This window comes from Phyllostomus discolor, chromosome 6 (assembly GCF_004126475.2).
Source record: "Phyllostomus discolor isolate MPI-MPIP mPhyDis1 chromosome 6, mPhyDis1.pri.v3, whole genome shotgun sequence".
Classification (NCBI taxonomy): domain Eukaryota; kingdom Metazoa; phylum Chordata; class Mammalia; order Chiroptera; family Phyllostomidae; genus Phyllostomus; species Phyllostomus discolor.
In genome coordinates this window covers 122,991,094-123,008,596 of record NC_040908.2, presented here as the reverse complement: position 1 = coordinate 123,008,596, position 17,503 = coordinate 122,991,094, and the positions used below count along the sequence as shown (strand labels likewise).

Genomic DNA, 17,503 nt, shown 5'->3' with positions numbered 1-17,503 from the left:
CCCACTGAACACTAAAGGAGTCTAAATTTATCTTTGATAAATGTTTTCAGTTGGTGTCTATAGAGATTCTAACTTTGGGTCCTTGGCCTCTGCAGCTGTGCCCTTCCCAGCTAGAACAGATGTCAGTGCTGAGTGATTTACTGGGGGCCACATTCAAGGGCAAATAGAGGCCTCAAGATGGGTGTGCTAAGGGGCTGAACAAAATGTTCAACTGGTATGCTGAGTTCTCTGGGGAACATTAATGAATGGAGTGAAAGGATGATTCCCAAAAAGCAAAGTGTAGCCTGTTACACTGGCATCCAGTGACCCTGACTGATGTTCTCTGGGCAAGGCATAGATGGACCCTATATATGTAAGTGTCCTCAGTGACCTGGTGAGAACCAACTGTCTCTTCATTTACCAAAAGTTGATTTTCATTTTCACCTGGGACTTTATCACTACTGGGACTTAACTAAAAGACAATGTCCTAGGATGTGTACTCAAACCCCTCACACACACACACACAAAACAACCCCACAAACACTAATAAAGTTAGAACTTATTATTCAGTTCTAATAACTGGTCCAGGGTAAACCTGCTGTCTTCCTGAGGTGGCCTTAAGAATTTCTCTCCTTTCACATTAGCTAGAATATTTCCCTTCTCTGTCTGTCAGCAAGGTAATTATGTGACAATTATATGAAAGAACTTAGAAATGTTGCATTTTGCTGTATCAGTGAAATAACAGTAGAGACCAGGACAAAGGTGATGATGATGACAATGGAGATGATTATCATTTAGAGAATACTTTACATATTAAAGTGTATTACCAAACATCACTTCACTTAATGAGGAGTCTGGAAAGAGTATAGAACTTCTATTTAGAAACAATTAAATTCTAAATCCATTTCAGTCATTAATCATAAAGAAGTTAAACTATCCCCTACATTCTGCATTTGTTTTGAAAACTTATTAGCTAATGTATGCACATTCCTAGAACTACTAATAATACAAAGTAAGAAGAGAGAAACAAGAAGTAATTAATTTAAAAGCCTATACAGCATAAATAAATCTTTTCCTAATGACAGGTGTCCTGTCAGTGTCTTTTGTCTGTCCCAGTTGAAGAGGTCATATCCTTCTGGAGACCTTTTGTGCCTTCCAAGGATGCTCCCTTCCCAGTCCAATGTCAACATGTCCTTCTTCCAGCCACCTGCTTTCCTGATGACGGGCATCCCAGGGCTGGAGGCCCTTCATGGCTGGATCTCCATTCCTTTCTCCTGCATGTACACTGCAGCCCTCACTGGAAACTGCCTCATCCTCCTGGCTGTGAGGAGGACTCCCAGCCTGCACCAGCCCATGTACTACTTCCTGTCCATGTTGGCCCTCACTGATGTGGGCCTCACCTTGTCCACACTGCCCACCACCCTGGCTGTGCTCTGGTTTGACCATAGTCTCATTGCTTTCAATGCCTGCCTGGTCCAAATGTTCTTCCTCCACTCCTTCTCTGTGGTGGAGTCCTCGGTGCTCATGGCCATGTCATTTGACCGCTTTGTGGCCATCTCCAAGCCCCTGCACTATGCAGCTGTCCTCACAAATACTATCATCATCAGGATTGGACTGGCCATTGTAGCCCGTGCTATGCTATCTCTCTTCCCAGTGCCATTTCTGCTTAAACGTCTGAACTTCTGCCCTAACAAGATCATCTTGTCCCATTCATTCTGTTTCCATCCTGATGTAATGAGAAGAGCTTGTGCTGATATCACCATAAACATCCTCTATGGACTCTATGTGGTTGTGTCCACTGGAGGCATAGACTCCCTGCTCATTGTCCTGTCTTACTCTCTCATTCTGTACACAGTCCTGGGGCTGGCCTCTCCCCAGGAGCGTGTCCGGGCCCTCAACACATGTATCTCCCACATCCTAGCAGTCTTTGTCTTCTTCATTCCATGCATTACCATGTCTATGATTCACCGTTTTGGAAGGCACCTACCCCCAACTGTACATGCCCTGGTTGCCTATGTGTACCTGATGGTACCTCCTGTGCTCAACCCCATCATCTACAGTGTGAAATCCAAGCCCATCAGGGAGGCCATGCTTAGAGTGCTAAGGGGGAAGGTCCAAGGGTGATGCAACTATGAAATACAACACGGCCTGAGTACCCTAACAAGGACTTGCTGCCAGCTCACAGGAACCTGCTACCTTCAGCAAGCACAGATAATTCTTAGTCTATGTTAACAGTGGACAGATCATGTGGCTTATTCCTGTTAGAGATTTATGTTCATCATGTGCTTTGTAGTGGAAGCAGTGCTGAGGATAAAGACTGAGAAATATATAAAACATGGTCCTTTCCAGAAACACAATTGTGTAGCAGGATAAAGGCATGTGTGTATATATATGTTTGTGTGTATGTGTGTGTATATATACACATATATACATATATATAAAATATAAAACTTGACTCATAAGTATAATAGTAAAGTTATTTCCAAGAGATTACTAGAGACTGCAAATTGATAGATCCAAGAGCTTGCTTAGAAAAATTGGACAAACCCCAACAAGGAAGAGGATCCTTTCCCCTTCATCTTTTAAAAAAATACAGGGGGTGAGGAGAGGGTGGGTTCTAGGCAGCATAGAGATTGAGTAAAATAGAGAAAAATCTGAAAAACAAAGAGCAACATAGAAAAAACTCCACATTTTGAAGAAGTCAAAGTGTGGAAAGATGAGCATCTCTGTATTTTTTATATATCTACCACTTGTTCTATCTTGACCAGTGTGACTGTGGCAGAGGGTCTGCAAAGGGAGAGGATGGGATGTTGTCAGAAAGGTAGACTACACAGGACTGCACATACTACATACTAAGTAGTTTGCTTTGTATCTAATGCATGTGAATCATTTGTTAAATATTTTTACAATAACATAAGTTAGGAGTATGACTTGCAGATTAGAAGTATGTTGAATGTGTGAACAACACTGGAGCCTAACACACTATCAGTTTTTATCTGGTCTCAGGGTCTTGCCAGACACCATTCACTCTGCCTCCAACATTCTCATCACCCCACTTACCTGCATGGCATTTCTGCCTACCTTCTCATTTGTCAAGCAGAAGCCTAATTTCTCAGAAAATCCTAATTAAGTTTCTTTTCCACATTAAACATTGAACTGTGTTTGCCTCCTGCACATGAGTAATAACCTGTCACTCAACAATACTGCAACTCCAAAGGTGCCAAAAGTCAACTCAGTGCCTAGTGGTGTTTGTGGAATAACAGCAGTCCAACATTCTTTTGAATGTGGAAATGAATTTGAGTCCCCAATGGATTAATTCATCTAAGAGGCAACTTCAAGATTTTACCTCCAGGCAGCCTCTGGCATTTCAGAAAGAAAGAATACATATAAGTAATTACAAAAGTCAGGGAGAAGTTTTCTTGATGAACTTGGATAGCTGGTCTGAAGGTGTGAGAAGCCAAACACAAGTGATTCACTGAATTAAGTCCCATCACCTAGTGAAGGTTTCCTACTTTTTCACTTTAGGGGAACTCCCCTGCCATCTTCCCAAAATTGATGTCCTTCATACCTCTGTGGAATACTCTGGCTCCATGAATTCTCATAGGAAAATAATGACTATACTAAGATTTGTCAATATATTTCTGTTTGAGTGTAACTTCTTCCAAAGTAAAGCTGTGAGGGCATGTATGGCTTTCTTCAGACCTCCCCCAGCAACACTCCTCCTGAAAAGGTGAGGTTCAACATTGCAAGATCTTACTATATCATGCCTGCACTGGGTAAGTAATATCCTATGCTGCAGTAGTTAAGAACACAAACTTTACACTCAGGGAAACAAATCTTAAATTCTGTCAAACATGTGTTATACTTACCAAGTATCAAACTTGGAGCATTTCACCATTTATGTATTAACAAACAGGGTTTTTTGTTGTTGGTTTGGTTTGATTACTGACCCTATGTGCCAAGTACCCTGCTAGGTGATGAGAATACAATGGTACCAAAACCAACTTCATTCTTATGTAAGAAACACAGATCAATTAAATATCTCTAACTGCTTTTGTCACCAGATGTAGATCCCTTTTCTTTTAAGGACTTGTAATTAGACCGGGCCTACCAAGATATAAACTACCTATCTGCTGAGATCCACTCTGTGTCGTTTCTGAGACTGTAGCCCCACAAGAACAAGCCCTGAAAGCGGCTAGTAAATCTCCCTGGAAAACTAAGTAAAAACACAGATGGCAAGCATACCTGACTCTAACACCAAGCGACCACATGGGAATCAGGCCTGAAATGTACATTGTATCCTTCGAAGCTTGCTCTGTTTTGTTTTGTATAACCATGGTGATATAAACCCCATGTTTAAGTCCAAGGCACAAGGAATAAGCTCCTTATTTCATTAAATACATCTTAGAGACCCTCTGGCATCAGCATGACTAACAGACCCTGACCTATGACAGATCTCTGTGTTCCTTCAATTACTATCTATAGATAATACCTGTTTTTGTATGGCTATAGCCTTTTAGACATTGATTGATGAGCTATGCATGTATGCTGTGCACACCTACACATACCATTCCCAAAAAGTCATTTGGACGAAGGGCTCAGGGCATTCTCCACTGGAGGGAATTGCCACCCCCTTTCCCACCAGAACAGCAAGATTGTGTCTGGGAAAACTTGTTTACCATCATGGAGGCCATGAGGATTATGTGGGCCATACTTCCACCCACACCTGTCATAAGGTTAACTGTGTCACATAACATAACACAACCAAGGGAGTGGTATTTCAAAATATTCAAACATTATAAAAACTCAAACAGGACATTTTTGTGGGGCATTTCAGACTTCTGCCTACTATAGTGACTAAATAAATGGATTAATTAATGGATGTTTCTACCAAAGCAAATGATAAGAATATATAAACTATTCTAAGGGGTCAGGAATGGCTTTTCTCAAGAAGTGGTCATTAATGTCTAATTATTGAAGATAAATTAATTAGAAAAAGGGAAGAGTGGGTGTTTAGGGGAAGGTATTTTAGTAACAGAAAAACATGTCTCCAAAGAGCTAATAGAAGAAGCATGGTGTGGTAAAGGAATGGAAGGAAAGGCAGGGTGACTGGAAGTCAAAGAGCAAGGAACCCATGGCTCAAGACATGCCTGAAAACAAAACTGAGGACCAATCAGAAATATGGGAAATTATTAGGGCCATAAGGAAGGATGAGAGTAGTTTTGATATGATCATATTGATTTTAGAAAGATTATTTCATACTGTGTGGTAGAGAACAGACTGAATTAAAGCTATAATGTATACAAACTTACCAATTAGAAGGCTATTGAGTCAAGAGGGTAGACCTATAAACAGAAAGACATAGATGCGGCTTATGGTCAAAATAGTGGCATAGGAATGTGAGCTCCCTGAAACTTCCCGCAATCACATCAACATTATAACAAAACTACAGAACAACCATCATTCAGAACCACCTTAAATCTAGCTGAACAGAAACCCTATAACTAAGCATATAAGGAAGCCACATCAAGACTGGTAGGAAAGGTGCAAACCAGGAATGGGATGATCCCACACCCATGTGTGGTGGTTAAAAACTGGGAGAGATTATCCCAGGTGGGGAGGTCCCCCCTTAGGAGCCAGGAGTCCCAGTCTCAAACCAGAACCCGCAGTCCAGGGTGCCACTGCTGGGTTTACAAATCCCCATAATTTCTGGGTATAAATACTAGCAGAGATTGTAGATAAGTAAAACAGAAGGCTCCTGTAATCCCAGGCATTCCTTTAAAAGGGCTCATTCACTGACTACTTGGACTCACTTGCTCTGAGCTCCAGCACTGGGGCTGCAGTTCAAAAGCAGCAAGGGACATATGGGGAGAAACTGGGTTGTCCAGACACAGCTGGAGGAGCAGCTTGCTCCCAGACACAAGTGTTGGCAGAGGCCATTGTGTATTAGATGATCCCTCCCCATATGTAGCTGGCAGGTGGACACCCTATCTGAGTCTCCATCAACCTAACACTGTTTGCCCCACCCTGGAACTCCCTGAGAGGGATGAAAGGCAGGGACCTACAGCCAACATTGCTCCACCCAGAAAAGCTATCAGAGTCTAACGGCAGATAAAGAGCTTCCCAGACAAGAAAAAACTAAATGAGTTCATCATCACCAAACCATTACTATAGAAAATGTTAAAGAGACGTACTTAAGAAAAAGGAGAAGATCAAAACTATGAACAATAAAATGGCAAAAAATACATATGTATCAACAATTGAATCTAAAAAACAAACTAAGCAACAAGAACAGAGACAGAAGCGTGGATACAGAGAGCATTTTGATGGCTGCCAGATGGGAAAGGGTGTGGGAGAATGGGCAAGAGGTGAGGGGATTGAGTACAAATAGTTATAGAACAGCCATGGGGATGTAAAGTACTGTATAGCCAATGAAGTAGCCAAAGGACTTATATGCATGACTCATGCACTTGAAAACAGGTGGGGCTATTGCCTGAGGGAGTGTGTGGTGTCCTTGAAAGCAGAGCTGCCTGGTTGCTATGCTTGTAAAGAGCAAGATTGTCCTCTGTTCCATACCCAACATGGCTACAAATAAAGCACAGTCCTGAAAACTCCCTCTCCTACCAGCTAACAGCCACCCTCAAATGGCCAATCTTATCTACATCTGCCACTCCTCTTATCCCATCTTAGCCATGATTCCCAATCCTTGCTACATTTCAGAGCCACCTGTGAAGCCTCTTCAAACTTACAGTTTGCTGAGCCCTATGCAAGATCTCCAGAATTAGAACCTCTAATAACAGTAGACCTAGAAACCTGCACTTCCAGAAAGTTCTCCAGGTGGGTCTCATGTACAGTTGGAGAGCATTTGTCCATGAATCAGCAGCATATAACAAGCATTATTCCAAACATCTTCTGTGCCCTAAGATAATTCTCAATAAATTTTAAGGTTCAAATTATGTAAAGTGTGTTCTCTGATCACAAAGAAATTCAATTAGAAAGCAATAGCATAAAAATCTCTGGAAAACTCCTCAAACCTTTGAAAAGTAAATAATGCACTTCTAAATAAACTATAGGTCAAAGAAGAAACTAACAGGGAAATTATTTTGAACTGAATGGAAAGGAAATATATCAAATTTCTGAGATGTAGGTGTCAAGCAATACTTTTAAGGGAAATGTTTAGAGTACAGCACCAGTATAAGAAAAAAAGATCCCAGTAGGCTCAGCTTATACCTTAAGAACCTAGAAAAATAAGAGAAAATTAAATCCTATTTAAGCAGAAAAATAAAATGATAAAGAGAAGAAATCAACAACACAAAAAAGAGAAAATCAATGAAACTGAAATCTGTTTCATTGAAAAAAGCAGTAAGATTACATAAAGCTCTATCCAGATTGAACAAGAAGAGAGAGGTGGGGGAGTGGGAGAAAGAGAGAGACAGACATCAATACAAGGAATGAGGGAGGTGACCTCACTACAGATGCTACAGATATTTAAAGTATTATAGGAGAATATTATAAATGCCTTTATGCCAGTAAATTTGATAACTTAGATAAGATAGAAAGTGCCTTGAAAGACATAAAACCTTCCAAGTCTGAAAGGGTGATTCATCTTCCAGTCCTCCTTAGTGTCTTCCTTCCCATTACCTTCCTTTTCTACAGACACCTTTCTCTGGATGGTTTTCACAAGAAGGGATTTCTGTCTTCAAAATTTTACATTCCCTTTCTTTAGTGTGGCTTCCTTCCAGTGATGTACCTATATTTTAACACAAAACAATGACCAATAAGAAGAGCTTAAAAATAAAGGAAAGGAATAGATTTCCTGTCGATTACAATAGTAAGAAATGTGAAAAGAAAGAATAAGACGAGGGAAAGGAAGTGGGTATGGAAAGACTACATCAGGGCTCTAAAAACCTCTGTGAAGGAGACCTTAGAGGAAAAACTGCTCTACTTCTTATACAAGCTACCCTGGAACCACTGGTCTAAAATGGACTTTCTCACCATCTACCCCAATTCCAATCTACAACTTTAGTGGCAGAAATAAAGGAAGGATGCTTTGGGGTCAGGATTCAAGCTCTTGTGGTTATATGCTACAACAGCAATTTTCAACCTTTTTCATCTGGTGGCACAAATAAACTAATGGCTAAAATTCTGCAGCACCCAAAAAATATATAATTCTGATTCATTCACACCAGACGGCTATTGTTTTGTTGGCTGTTTTCACATTTTCAGTGTGACAATCTCTGGGAAAAGAGGTCAGTACCTCCAACTAAATAGTCAGGTATCGCATGTTTAAAAATCCTTGTGGCACACCAGTGTGCCACTTGCAGCACACCTGTTGAAAATCTTGTGCTGGAGAATACGTAGTGACTTAAAGTTCCCTAAGGTTTGGTTTTTTGTCTTATTCTTCTCTGTAACCCTAGCCACCTCCACAACAATGTATTATCTTATTATATTTTTCCATAAATGTTTGTTAAATAGTGGCTGAACAAATGTGCTCATCAGGCAATGCTGATAGTGACACAGCAATATGGTGCCATCTGCCTCAGCTCTTCTTCTAAGCTCACTCAGGCATGTCCCTTGCTTGTTGGTTGCCATGGTGAAGTCTGATATTAAAAATTGCATCCTCTTCTATGTCCCTATTTTAGGTATCCTGCAGGTTCTCCATACCATTGGTCTTCAACTTTCTTTGAGTTAAAAGCACTGCATCGCAGCTGGCTTCCTTAGGAGTGGGAAGGGAAGACTATAATCTGATTCTGCAGCAGCTTCATTTCCTTTGGATCAAGTGTAATAGAAAAAGTTATGAGATGCCAGGAGAATGGACAAGAAAAAGTTTGAGAGTACCTCTTTTAAAAGACAATGAACATCAACTCTGAAATCGTAAGACAGTGGTATTTTATGGTCCTTTCCCAAGTTCAAGTCTGCCTAGCTGAAGAATGCCAGACATAGTGGAAGGGGATGACACTCCACATGCATGTCTATTGATTGTAGCCACAGGAGTGTTACTCAGTTAAAGGAGTGATATAATATACCTCACTAACTTGAATAGATAGAGCTCAGAAGTCTCACAAACTTTTCTGAACTTGAAATGTTTCAGTGTTTTTTTAAAAGTATGCCAAGAGGTCTGGGAACACTGAGGAGAGTTTTGTTCGGGGGATTTTGTTTTTGGCTTTGGCATTGGCAAATTATAAAGAGCTTCATTTTATGAGATATTATTAAAATAAAATGGCAAAAGGCAATTCAGACAAGGAAAACAGAGGCCTTAGAGGTTCATAAAATCATTAAGCAATAGCAAGTTATACAGTAGCTGAATAACATTGTATGTGGAAATGTGAACAATATTTACTGGAAAAGTAAGATGGAAATAGGTATAAAAGAGAAAAGGAGGGGCCTACTTATATTCTAAGAGGGTTGAACTCTATATGGAAGGCAATTAAAGACCTTAATGGATTTTAAACAGGAAGGTTAGATAATTGGCTGTGTTGTGAAAAACTTCTTCAAACTGTGTGGGATTTAACACTGATATGAATGATGTTGAAAGGCAAGGAGACCAGTGTGGAGGGTATGCATTGTCCAAGAAAAAGTGAGTATCTGAACTAGAGCATTGATAGTTAGAATGGAGAATATGAGACATGTTTATGAAGCATTTCTAGATGAAACCTACAAAAATGAACAAGTGGCTCCTATACAGACTTAATGTTATTCAAACTTCCTCACAACTCAAAAAAGGTCGAAGGCTGAGATGGTAGGACCAGAGACAGGAACATACAAAGGAAATAGGACAGGTAGAAGGATGTATATGTAAAAGGCATATAATGAAGGTCTTTGCCCTGAACTACCCTAGCTTCCAGCCAAATTTCCTAAAAGAGGAAGTCTCTCCCTCTCTTTTTTTTTAATTTTAATCATTGTTCAAGTACAGTTTTCTCCCCCCTACTCCCATTCCAGCCCACCCACCCAACCCTCCCCCCTTCCCCCCATTACCCCCCACCCCTAGTTTTTGTCCATGTGTCCACCAAATTTGTTCCTGTATTCCCTACCCATTCCCCCCTGAAATTCCCTCTTCTCTCCCCTCTGGCCACTGTCAGACTATCCCCTATTTCAGTGTCTTTGGTTATATTTTGCTAGTTTTTGTTTTGTTTTGTTTTGTTGTTTAGATTCCTGTTAAAGGTGATATCATGTGGTATTTGTCTTTCACTGCCTGGCTTGTTTCACTTAGCATAATGCTTTCCAGCTCCATCCATGCTGTTGCAAAGTGTATGAGCTCCTTCTTTCTTTCTGCTGCATAGAATTCCATTGTGTAAATGTACCATAGTTTTTTGATCCATTCATTTACTGATGGGCATCTAGGTTGCTTCCAGCACCTAGCTATTGTAAATTGTGCTGCTATGAACATTGGGGTGCAAAGGTTCTTTTGTATTGGTGTTAGAGTGTTCTTAGGATAGAGTCCCAGCAATGGAATTGCTGGGTCAAAAGGCAGATCCATTTTTAGTTTTCTGAGGAAGTTCCAAACTGCTTTCCATAGTAGTTGTATCAGTCTGCAGTCCCACCAACAGTGCACTAGGGACCCCCTTTCTCCACATCCTCTCCAACATTTGTTGTTTGTTGCTTTGTTTATGATGGCCATTCTGACTGGTGTGAAGTGGTATCTCATTGTGGTTTTAATTTGCATCTCTCTGATGGCTAGCGATATTGAGCATCGCTTCATGTATCTTTGGATTTTCTGTATGTCCTCCTTGGAGAAGTGTCTGTTCAAGTCCTTTGCCCATTTTTTAATTGGGTTACTTGTCTTCTTAGAGTGGAGTCATGTAAGTTCTTTATATATTTTGGAGATTAAACCCTTGTCTGAGGTATCATTGGCAAATATGTTTTCCCATACAGTTGGTTCTCTTTTTATTTTGATACTGTTTACCTTAGCTGTGCAAAAGCTTTTAATTTTGATGAGGTCCCATTTGTTTATTCTTTCCTTTATGTCCCTTGCTCTAGGAGACAAGTCAGTAAAAAAGTTTCTTCGTGAAATATCTGAGATTTTCCTACCTACGTTCTCTTCTAGGACTTTAATGGTGTCACAGTTTATATTTAAGTCTTTTATCCACCTTGAATTTATTTTTGTATATGGTGTAAGTTGGTGCTGCAGTTTCATTTTTTTGCACGTAGCTGTCCAGTTCTCCCAACACCATTTGTTGAAGAGGCTATTTTTATTCCATTTTATGTTGCTGCCTCCTTTGTCAAATATTAATTGACCATAGAGACTTGGGTTTATTTCGGGGCTCTCTGTTCTGTTCCATTGGTCCATGTGCCTGTTTTTATGCCAGTACCAGGCTGTTTTGATTACAGTGGCCTTGTAGTATAGTTTAGTGTCGGGTATTGTGATCCCTCCTACTTTACTCTTCTTTCTCAAAATTGCAGCAGCTATTCGGGGTCATTTATGGTTCCATATAAATTGTTGAAGTGTTTGTTCTATGTCTGTGAAATATGCCATTGGTACTTTAATAGGTATTGCATTGAACGTGTAAATTGCTTTTGGTAGTATGGACATTTTAATGATATTAATTCTTCCAATCCATGAACACTGTATATGTTTCCATTTGTTTGTGTCTTCCTTGATTTCTCTCCTCAGTGTTATGTAGTTTTCTGAATACAGATCTTTCACCTCTTTGGTTAGGTTTATTCCTAGGTATTTTATTTTTCTTTTTGCTATTTCAAATGGAATTTTTTTCTTGATTTCTGCTTCTGCTGTTTCATTGTTGGTGTACAGAAATGCCTTTGATTTCTGGATATTGACTTTGTATACCGCTGTTTTACCAAATTCATTTATTAGGTCAAGCAGTTTTTTGGTGGAGTCTATAGGATTTTCTATGTACACTATCATGTCATCTGCAAACAGTGACAGTTTTGTTTCCTCCTTTCCGATTTGGATGCCTTTTATTTCTTTTTCTTGTCTGATTGCTGTGGCTAGAATTTCCAGTACTATATTGAATAGAAGTGGTGGAAGTGGACATCCTTGTCTTGTTCCTGTTCTTAGTGGAAAAGGTTTTAATTTTTGCCCATTGAGTATAATGTTGGCTGTAGGTTTCTCATATATGGCCTTTATTATGTTGAGGAATGCTCCCTCTATTCCCACTTTACTGAGTGTTTTTATCATAAATGGGTGCTATACCTTGTCAAATGCTTTTTCTGCATCTATTGATATGGTCATGTGGTTTTTGTCTTTGCTTTTGTTTATGTGATGCATTACATTTACTGATTTGCGTGTATTGTACCATCCTTGCATACCTGGAATGAATCCCACTTGGTCATGGTGTATGATCTTCTTAATGTACTGTTGGATGCAGTTTGCCAGTATCTTGTTGAGGATTTTAGCGTCAATGTTCATCAGCGATATTGGCCTGTAGTTTTCTTTCTTTGTTGTGTCTTTACCTGGTTTTGGAATTAAGATGATGTTGGCCTCATAACAAGAGTTTGGGAGTCTTCCATCTTTTTGGATTTTTTGAAATAGTCTGTGAAGGATAGGTGTTAGTTCTTCCTTAAATGCTTTGTAGAATTCTCCTGTGAAACCATCTGGTCCAGGGCTTTTGTGTGTTGGGAGTTTTTTGATTACTGCTTCAATTTCTTTTGCTGTTATTGGTTTGTTCAGGAAAGTCTCTCCCTCTCATTCTGGCCCTCCACTTCAAGCCTTTCCAGCAGACTCAGTGTGTGTGTGTGTGTGTGTGTGTGTGTTTATCCTAAGCATTATTAACTACCTTGGATCTGGAATTCCTTCTAAAACTCTAGAATAATGGCTGCATCTTTAGAAAAAAATATGTAAAATGTGTCTGTCTGATTTTTCTGTTTATTATTAATCTAACCATGTCTCCAATAGGATTTCAAATATGAAACATACACACACATTTATCATATGCCCATACAGAAGCATGTACAAAAACACTTTAAAAAATCTAAAAAAAATAAACACCAAAATGCTAACAATTTTTTCTCTCTTAAGGTGACAAGTTTATTGGTGTTTTACTATATCATTACTTCTTTTTATATTTTCAGAGTGTCTAAGATTTTTGTTTGCAATAATCACATTGCTTCCCTAATAGGAATAAAAGATCTGTCTTTGTCTTTCATTCCATTTCTCTCAATCCCAATGGCACTCCAGGCCTAAAAGGAAGAGTTATATTCAAAAATAAGGATTGGGAGTACAAGGTTGTGCTGCCCTTATCCACATGGAGATGCTTTAACCAGTTTCATCTTTGAAGAATCTGTTGGGCTTTAGTTAAGAAAAAAATTTTCCCTAAAGAGGGAAATATCCTGAAATGTTGACACCACAAATCTAAATTAAAGGACTTCACATGAATAAGAAGTTTGATCTACATTGCGTATTTCTAGGTATCTACAGTGTGGGTCATCCCATGGAAAAGATGAAGGATGCGCTGCCGGATCTGCTTTGTCTTCACTCCATAGACAATAGGGTTGAGCACAGGAGGGATAAGCAGGTACATGTTGGCCATGATGACCGGCAGGAGGGAATCATGCCGCTTGCCAAAGCGGTGCACCATAGACAATCCAATGAATGGCACATAGAATATGAAAACAGCACACACGTGAGACACACAAGTGCCAAAAGCCTTTTTCTGGGCTTCGTGTGTCAAGCCCAACACAGTCTTGAGAATAAGCAGATAGGACAAGGAGATGAGAAGTGAATCCAGGCCAATGGCAGAGATGATGACAATGAGGCCATAGATGACATCAACACGGATGTCAGCACAGGCCAGTTTCATGACATCTTGGTGTAGGCAGTAGGAATGGGAAAGAGTGTTGGAGCGGCAGAAAGGCAGATGTTTGATGAAGACTGGCAGGGGTGCCATGAGTGCAGCACCACGAAGCACAGCAGCCACGCCAACCTTGGTAACACGTGGCAATGTTAGGACAGTTGCATGACGTAGTGGGTGGCAGATTGCCACATAGCGGTCAAAGGCCATGGCCAGCAATACCGTGGACTCCATGCCAGACAAGGAGTGGATAGCAAACATCTGCACCAGACAAGCATCAAATTGGATGATAGTAGAATTGAACCAGAAGATGGCCAGCATTTTGGGCATGGATGAAGTGGAGGTGAGGACATCAAGGCCAGAAAGCATGCAAAGGAAAACGTACATGGGTTCATGTAGGCTGTGCTCCATCCACACAATGTAGATGATTGTCAAGTTACCTAGCACAGCAATGAGATAAAGGGAGCACAATGGGAAGGCCAACCAGAACTGAGCTTCTTCCAAGCCAGGGAGGCCTATTAGAACAAAATATGTGGCACTAGATTCATTGCCATCAGGGCCCACCATAGTGAAGAAGCTGAGCTGCAAGGAACCAACCAACGCCAGGCTGGGAGAGGCTGGAATGCAAAGATAAGCCATTGTCAGGTCCTCCAGAATCACAGTACCATACTTCTTCCCCTCCATGCTGATGCCCTAGTCTCTGATTCAGACTCTAACTTCATTGTCTGTTCAAACCCTGATTCTGTTCTAAATTCAACCTAACCATCCTTCAAAACTCAAGGCCCAGATAAAAATTGACCCAGCCCTGCTTACTAATCCCACCTCTGGCTACAAAACTGATGGATGTAACTAGTGATTGCTGAGGTGAAAAATATCAGGTTTGAGTTTGCTCAGATCATCTCTCTCAGCTGAAACAGAGAAGCAGTCCCCAACCTCTTTGGCACCAGGGAGCAGGCTTCATGGAAGACAATTTTTCCAAGGACAGCAGTGGGAGGAGTGAGGGGCAGGAGGAGAAGAGACAGAAGGCAGAGTGCAGGCAGTAATGCAAAGCTTTGCTCACTTGTCCACTGCTCACCTCCTGCTGGGCTGCCTTGTTCCTAATAGACCACTGACTAATACCAGTCCCCAGCTCTGAGAGTTGAGGACCCCTGAGTTAGAGAGTTAATTAACCTCCTCCTTGCCTTTCCAGCATCCACAAATATTCACATGTTGCTAATTTTTATTAGATTGTGCAAATTGTGTAGATTTAATATGCTTGTGTATACATACATACACACATTACACATACACATTCAGCTACAGTTTGGGAGCAAGCTATGGAAATAGTGCTATTTACTTTAGGGTATATTTAAGATAATTTTATCTTGGGAACTAAAAAGCAAAGGTAGATTTATAAGATAGGGCCTTTGACCATGGGGTAGGGCCTTTCTGCCTGGGGAACCAGAGAAGAGCTGAGTGTTCATGGCCACCAGCAGGAAGGGCTTGCACCAGTCACTGGGGTTCAGGATGTGTCAATACACTTTATTCTACCATTAAGTTGTCACCTACAGCTTCTCTCAGACCAGACACAAAGGGGAAATTACTAGGACCATAGGTTTTTGAACACAGTGACTGGGTTTAATTCAAACTACTGGAGAAAGAAGGTATAAGAATCATATTTAACCTAGAATTTCAGGTAATAGGCCAAAGCCATCAATGTCACTTAAGTCTTCTACACTGACCTCTCCATAGCATATGGCACTTTGAGCACTTCCCTCCTTCTTGAAATGTCTCCTCATCTGCTGCTCCTCTGATCTCTCTCTGATCACTACTTCTTGGTCTCCTTTCTGGACCTTCAGCCTCCTCTGCTTGACCATTACACATACTCTTAAATAACAATGCTCTCAGAATTTTATCCTCAATGTTCTTGTTCTCTATCCCTCTTCTTAGGCCATTTCATTCCCTTCAGTAAAGCCATCTTATGTATAAACTGTTGATCCCCAAATCTATTTGGAAAGCCCTGAATTACCATTTGTGATCCAAATTCATAATCCCAAAGTCTTATAAAGGACCTATCTGTCTGTCTCTCAAGGATATCCAACTCTCCCTGTCCAGAAACAAATCTTCCAGAGGCAGTGTTATATAGATGTTAAGAATATGACTTATGAAGTCAATCCTTCAAATCCCAGTCAAGGACTTCCTTAGGTATGTAATGTAGGGCAAATCACTTAACCTTTCTAAGCCTCAGTTTTAGCATCTTTAAAATGAGGATAACAGTCACTGCCTAATAGAGGTCAATGTGAGGATCAAATGAGATGTTGAGTGTGAAGCATATAACACAATGCCAGGCACATAGTAAGTGTGCAGAAAACCTATCTATTCTTGTTAACTGTTTAGCCTCTAATGTTTCATTTTCCTGTTATGGTGGCCAAAAATGTTACACAAGCTTCTGATTCTGACTGCCATGACTATCGTGCAAACTTTGCCATCTGTACAATCCCAATAATCTTCTCACCAAAACAAATCAGGTCACTAACTATTGTTTTTAAAAAATTCCTTTGAAATCCGCAAATCAATTCTAAAATAAAGACTGAACTGCAAGGCTGGGGTAAAGGATCTGTATTTCATTATCCAGCCCTAGGTTTCTCTCTTACTACTCCCCACCATGGCCCCTATGATTCAGCTGCCTTAGACTACATAGTGTTTCATAAAGGAGCATTGATCCCCATACCTCTGTGTCTTTTTGTCTTTTTAATTTCTTGTCCCAATGTCAAGATCCTCCCAGGCCTCCCTCCTTGGCTTTCCACTGGGCAAAATCTTACTCATCTTTTGCATCCTGGCTTACTGTCTCTCTCTCCTATGCTATTTTCCTAAATCTCTTCCCCTTGGGTATAATTAAATATCCCCTGCTCTATGCTCCCAAAGAAATTTGTTTAGGTCTCACTGTATTAATTTAACCTCCTGAACTATAATTACTGAATGTTTGTTTTCCCCTAAATTATGACAGAAACCCTACCATGTTTATTAGTGTTTAGTTAATGTTTGTTGAAAACAAAAATGAGTTTTATTAAAAGACAAATCCATCAATGGGCATCTAATGAGTAAAACACAGTCAAGAGTGCAGGAAGGAGTGCCAGTTCTCAATGCAGAGGATGTAATAACTCACAGTACTTCGGCAAAATGATATGAGATAAAGCATGTCAAAAGGCATTGTAAAAACTGTATCACAGTGTGCAAAGCACTTTCTTTTTTTATGTTTCCATAGAAGTAGGAGACAAGGTCTCTGAAAAGGTATGAAGGTTCTAAAACTATGCATTTCCCTCTTATTTGTCACCTCACTGCCCCTTTACCACAAGCACATACTAATACACACAGACATACTGACAAGGAGTCCATCTGTCTCAATGGCAAAGACTAAGCACTAATAGGGAGAAATCAGAGAGGAGGATTCACCTGCACTGGAAGGATGGTGTCTCAGCAGCATGAAATGGGCAGCTATTGCTGGAGGCAAAATATCAGACTGGACCTCAAAAGATGCAGCAGGACAGAAAGAAGGGACTAGCCAACAACCCAGCCAGAGGGCCCAAGGATCACCCTTCAGACTGCTCATCCCTGAGGCATCCCAATCTTCCACAGTCCCACCAGGAGGCAGGCAGAGGGATGAAATGACTTCCACCCTGAGCAACAGCTGGTAATCAGAACCACTGGCACATACTCTGAGACAGACCATTTGGAGCTCTGAAGAAAATTGGAACTAACTCACTCTAGCTTAAAAGTAAAGCACAATCAAGGAAAAA

The 17,503-nt window shown here is 40.5% G+C and overlaps 2 protein-coding genes across 2 annotated transcripts; one reads left to right on the top strand and one right to left on the bottom strand.

Moving 5' to 3' along the window:
- The first annotated feature begins 1,016 nt into the window (after positions 1 to 1,016).
- Positions 1,017 to 2,136, top strand: LOC114500688 (olfactory receptor 51I2-like). Its single transcript, XM_028517443.2, has one exon. The coding sequence runs from the start codon at positions 1,141 to 1,143 to the stop codon at positions 2,101 to 2,103; it is 963 nt and encodes a 320-aa protein (XP_028373244.1). The 5' UTR covers positions 1,017 to 1,140; the 3' UTR covers positions 2,104 to 2,136.
- Positions 2,137 to 12,965: 10,829 nt separating this feature from the next.
- Positions 12,966 to 14,332, bottom strand: LOC114498876 (olfactory receptor 51E1). Its single transcript, XM_028514888.2, has one exon. The coding sequence runs from the start codon at positions 14,292 to 14,294 to the stop codon at positions 13,341 to 13,343; it is 954 nt and encodes a 317-aa protein (XP_028370689.1). The 5' UTR covers positions 14,295 to 14,332; the 3' UTR covers positions 12,966 to 13,340.
- Positions 14,333 to 17,503: the final 3,171 nt, after the last annotated feature.

Coding starts and splice junctions, on each gene's coding strand:
- LOC114500688 (XM_028517443.2), top strand. CDS start 1,141: ATGCTCCCTTCCCAGTCCAATGTCAACATGTCCTTCTTCCAGCCACCT.
- LOC114498876 (XM_028514888.2), bottom strand. CDS start 14,294: ATGGTGGGCCCTGATGGCAATGAATCTAGTGCCACATATTTTGTTCTA.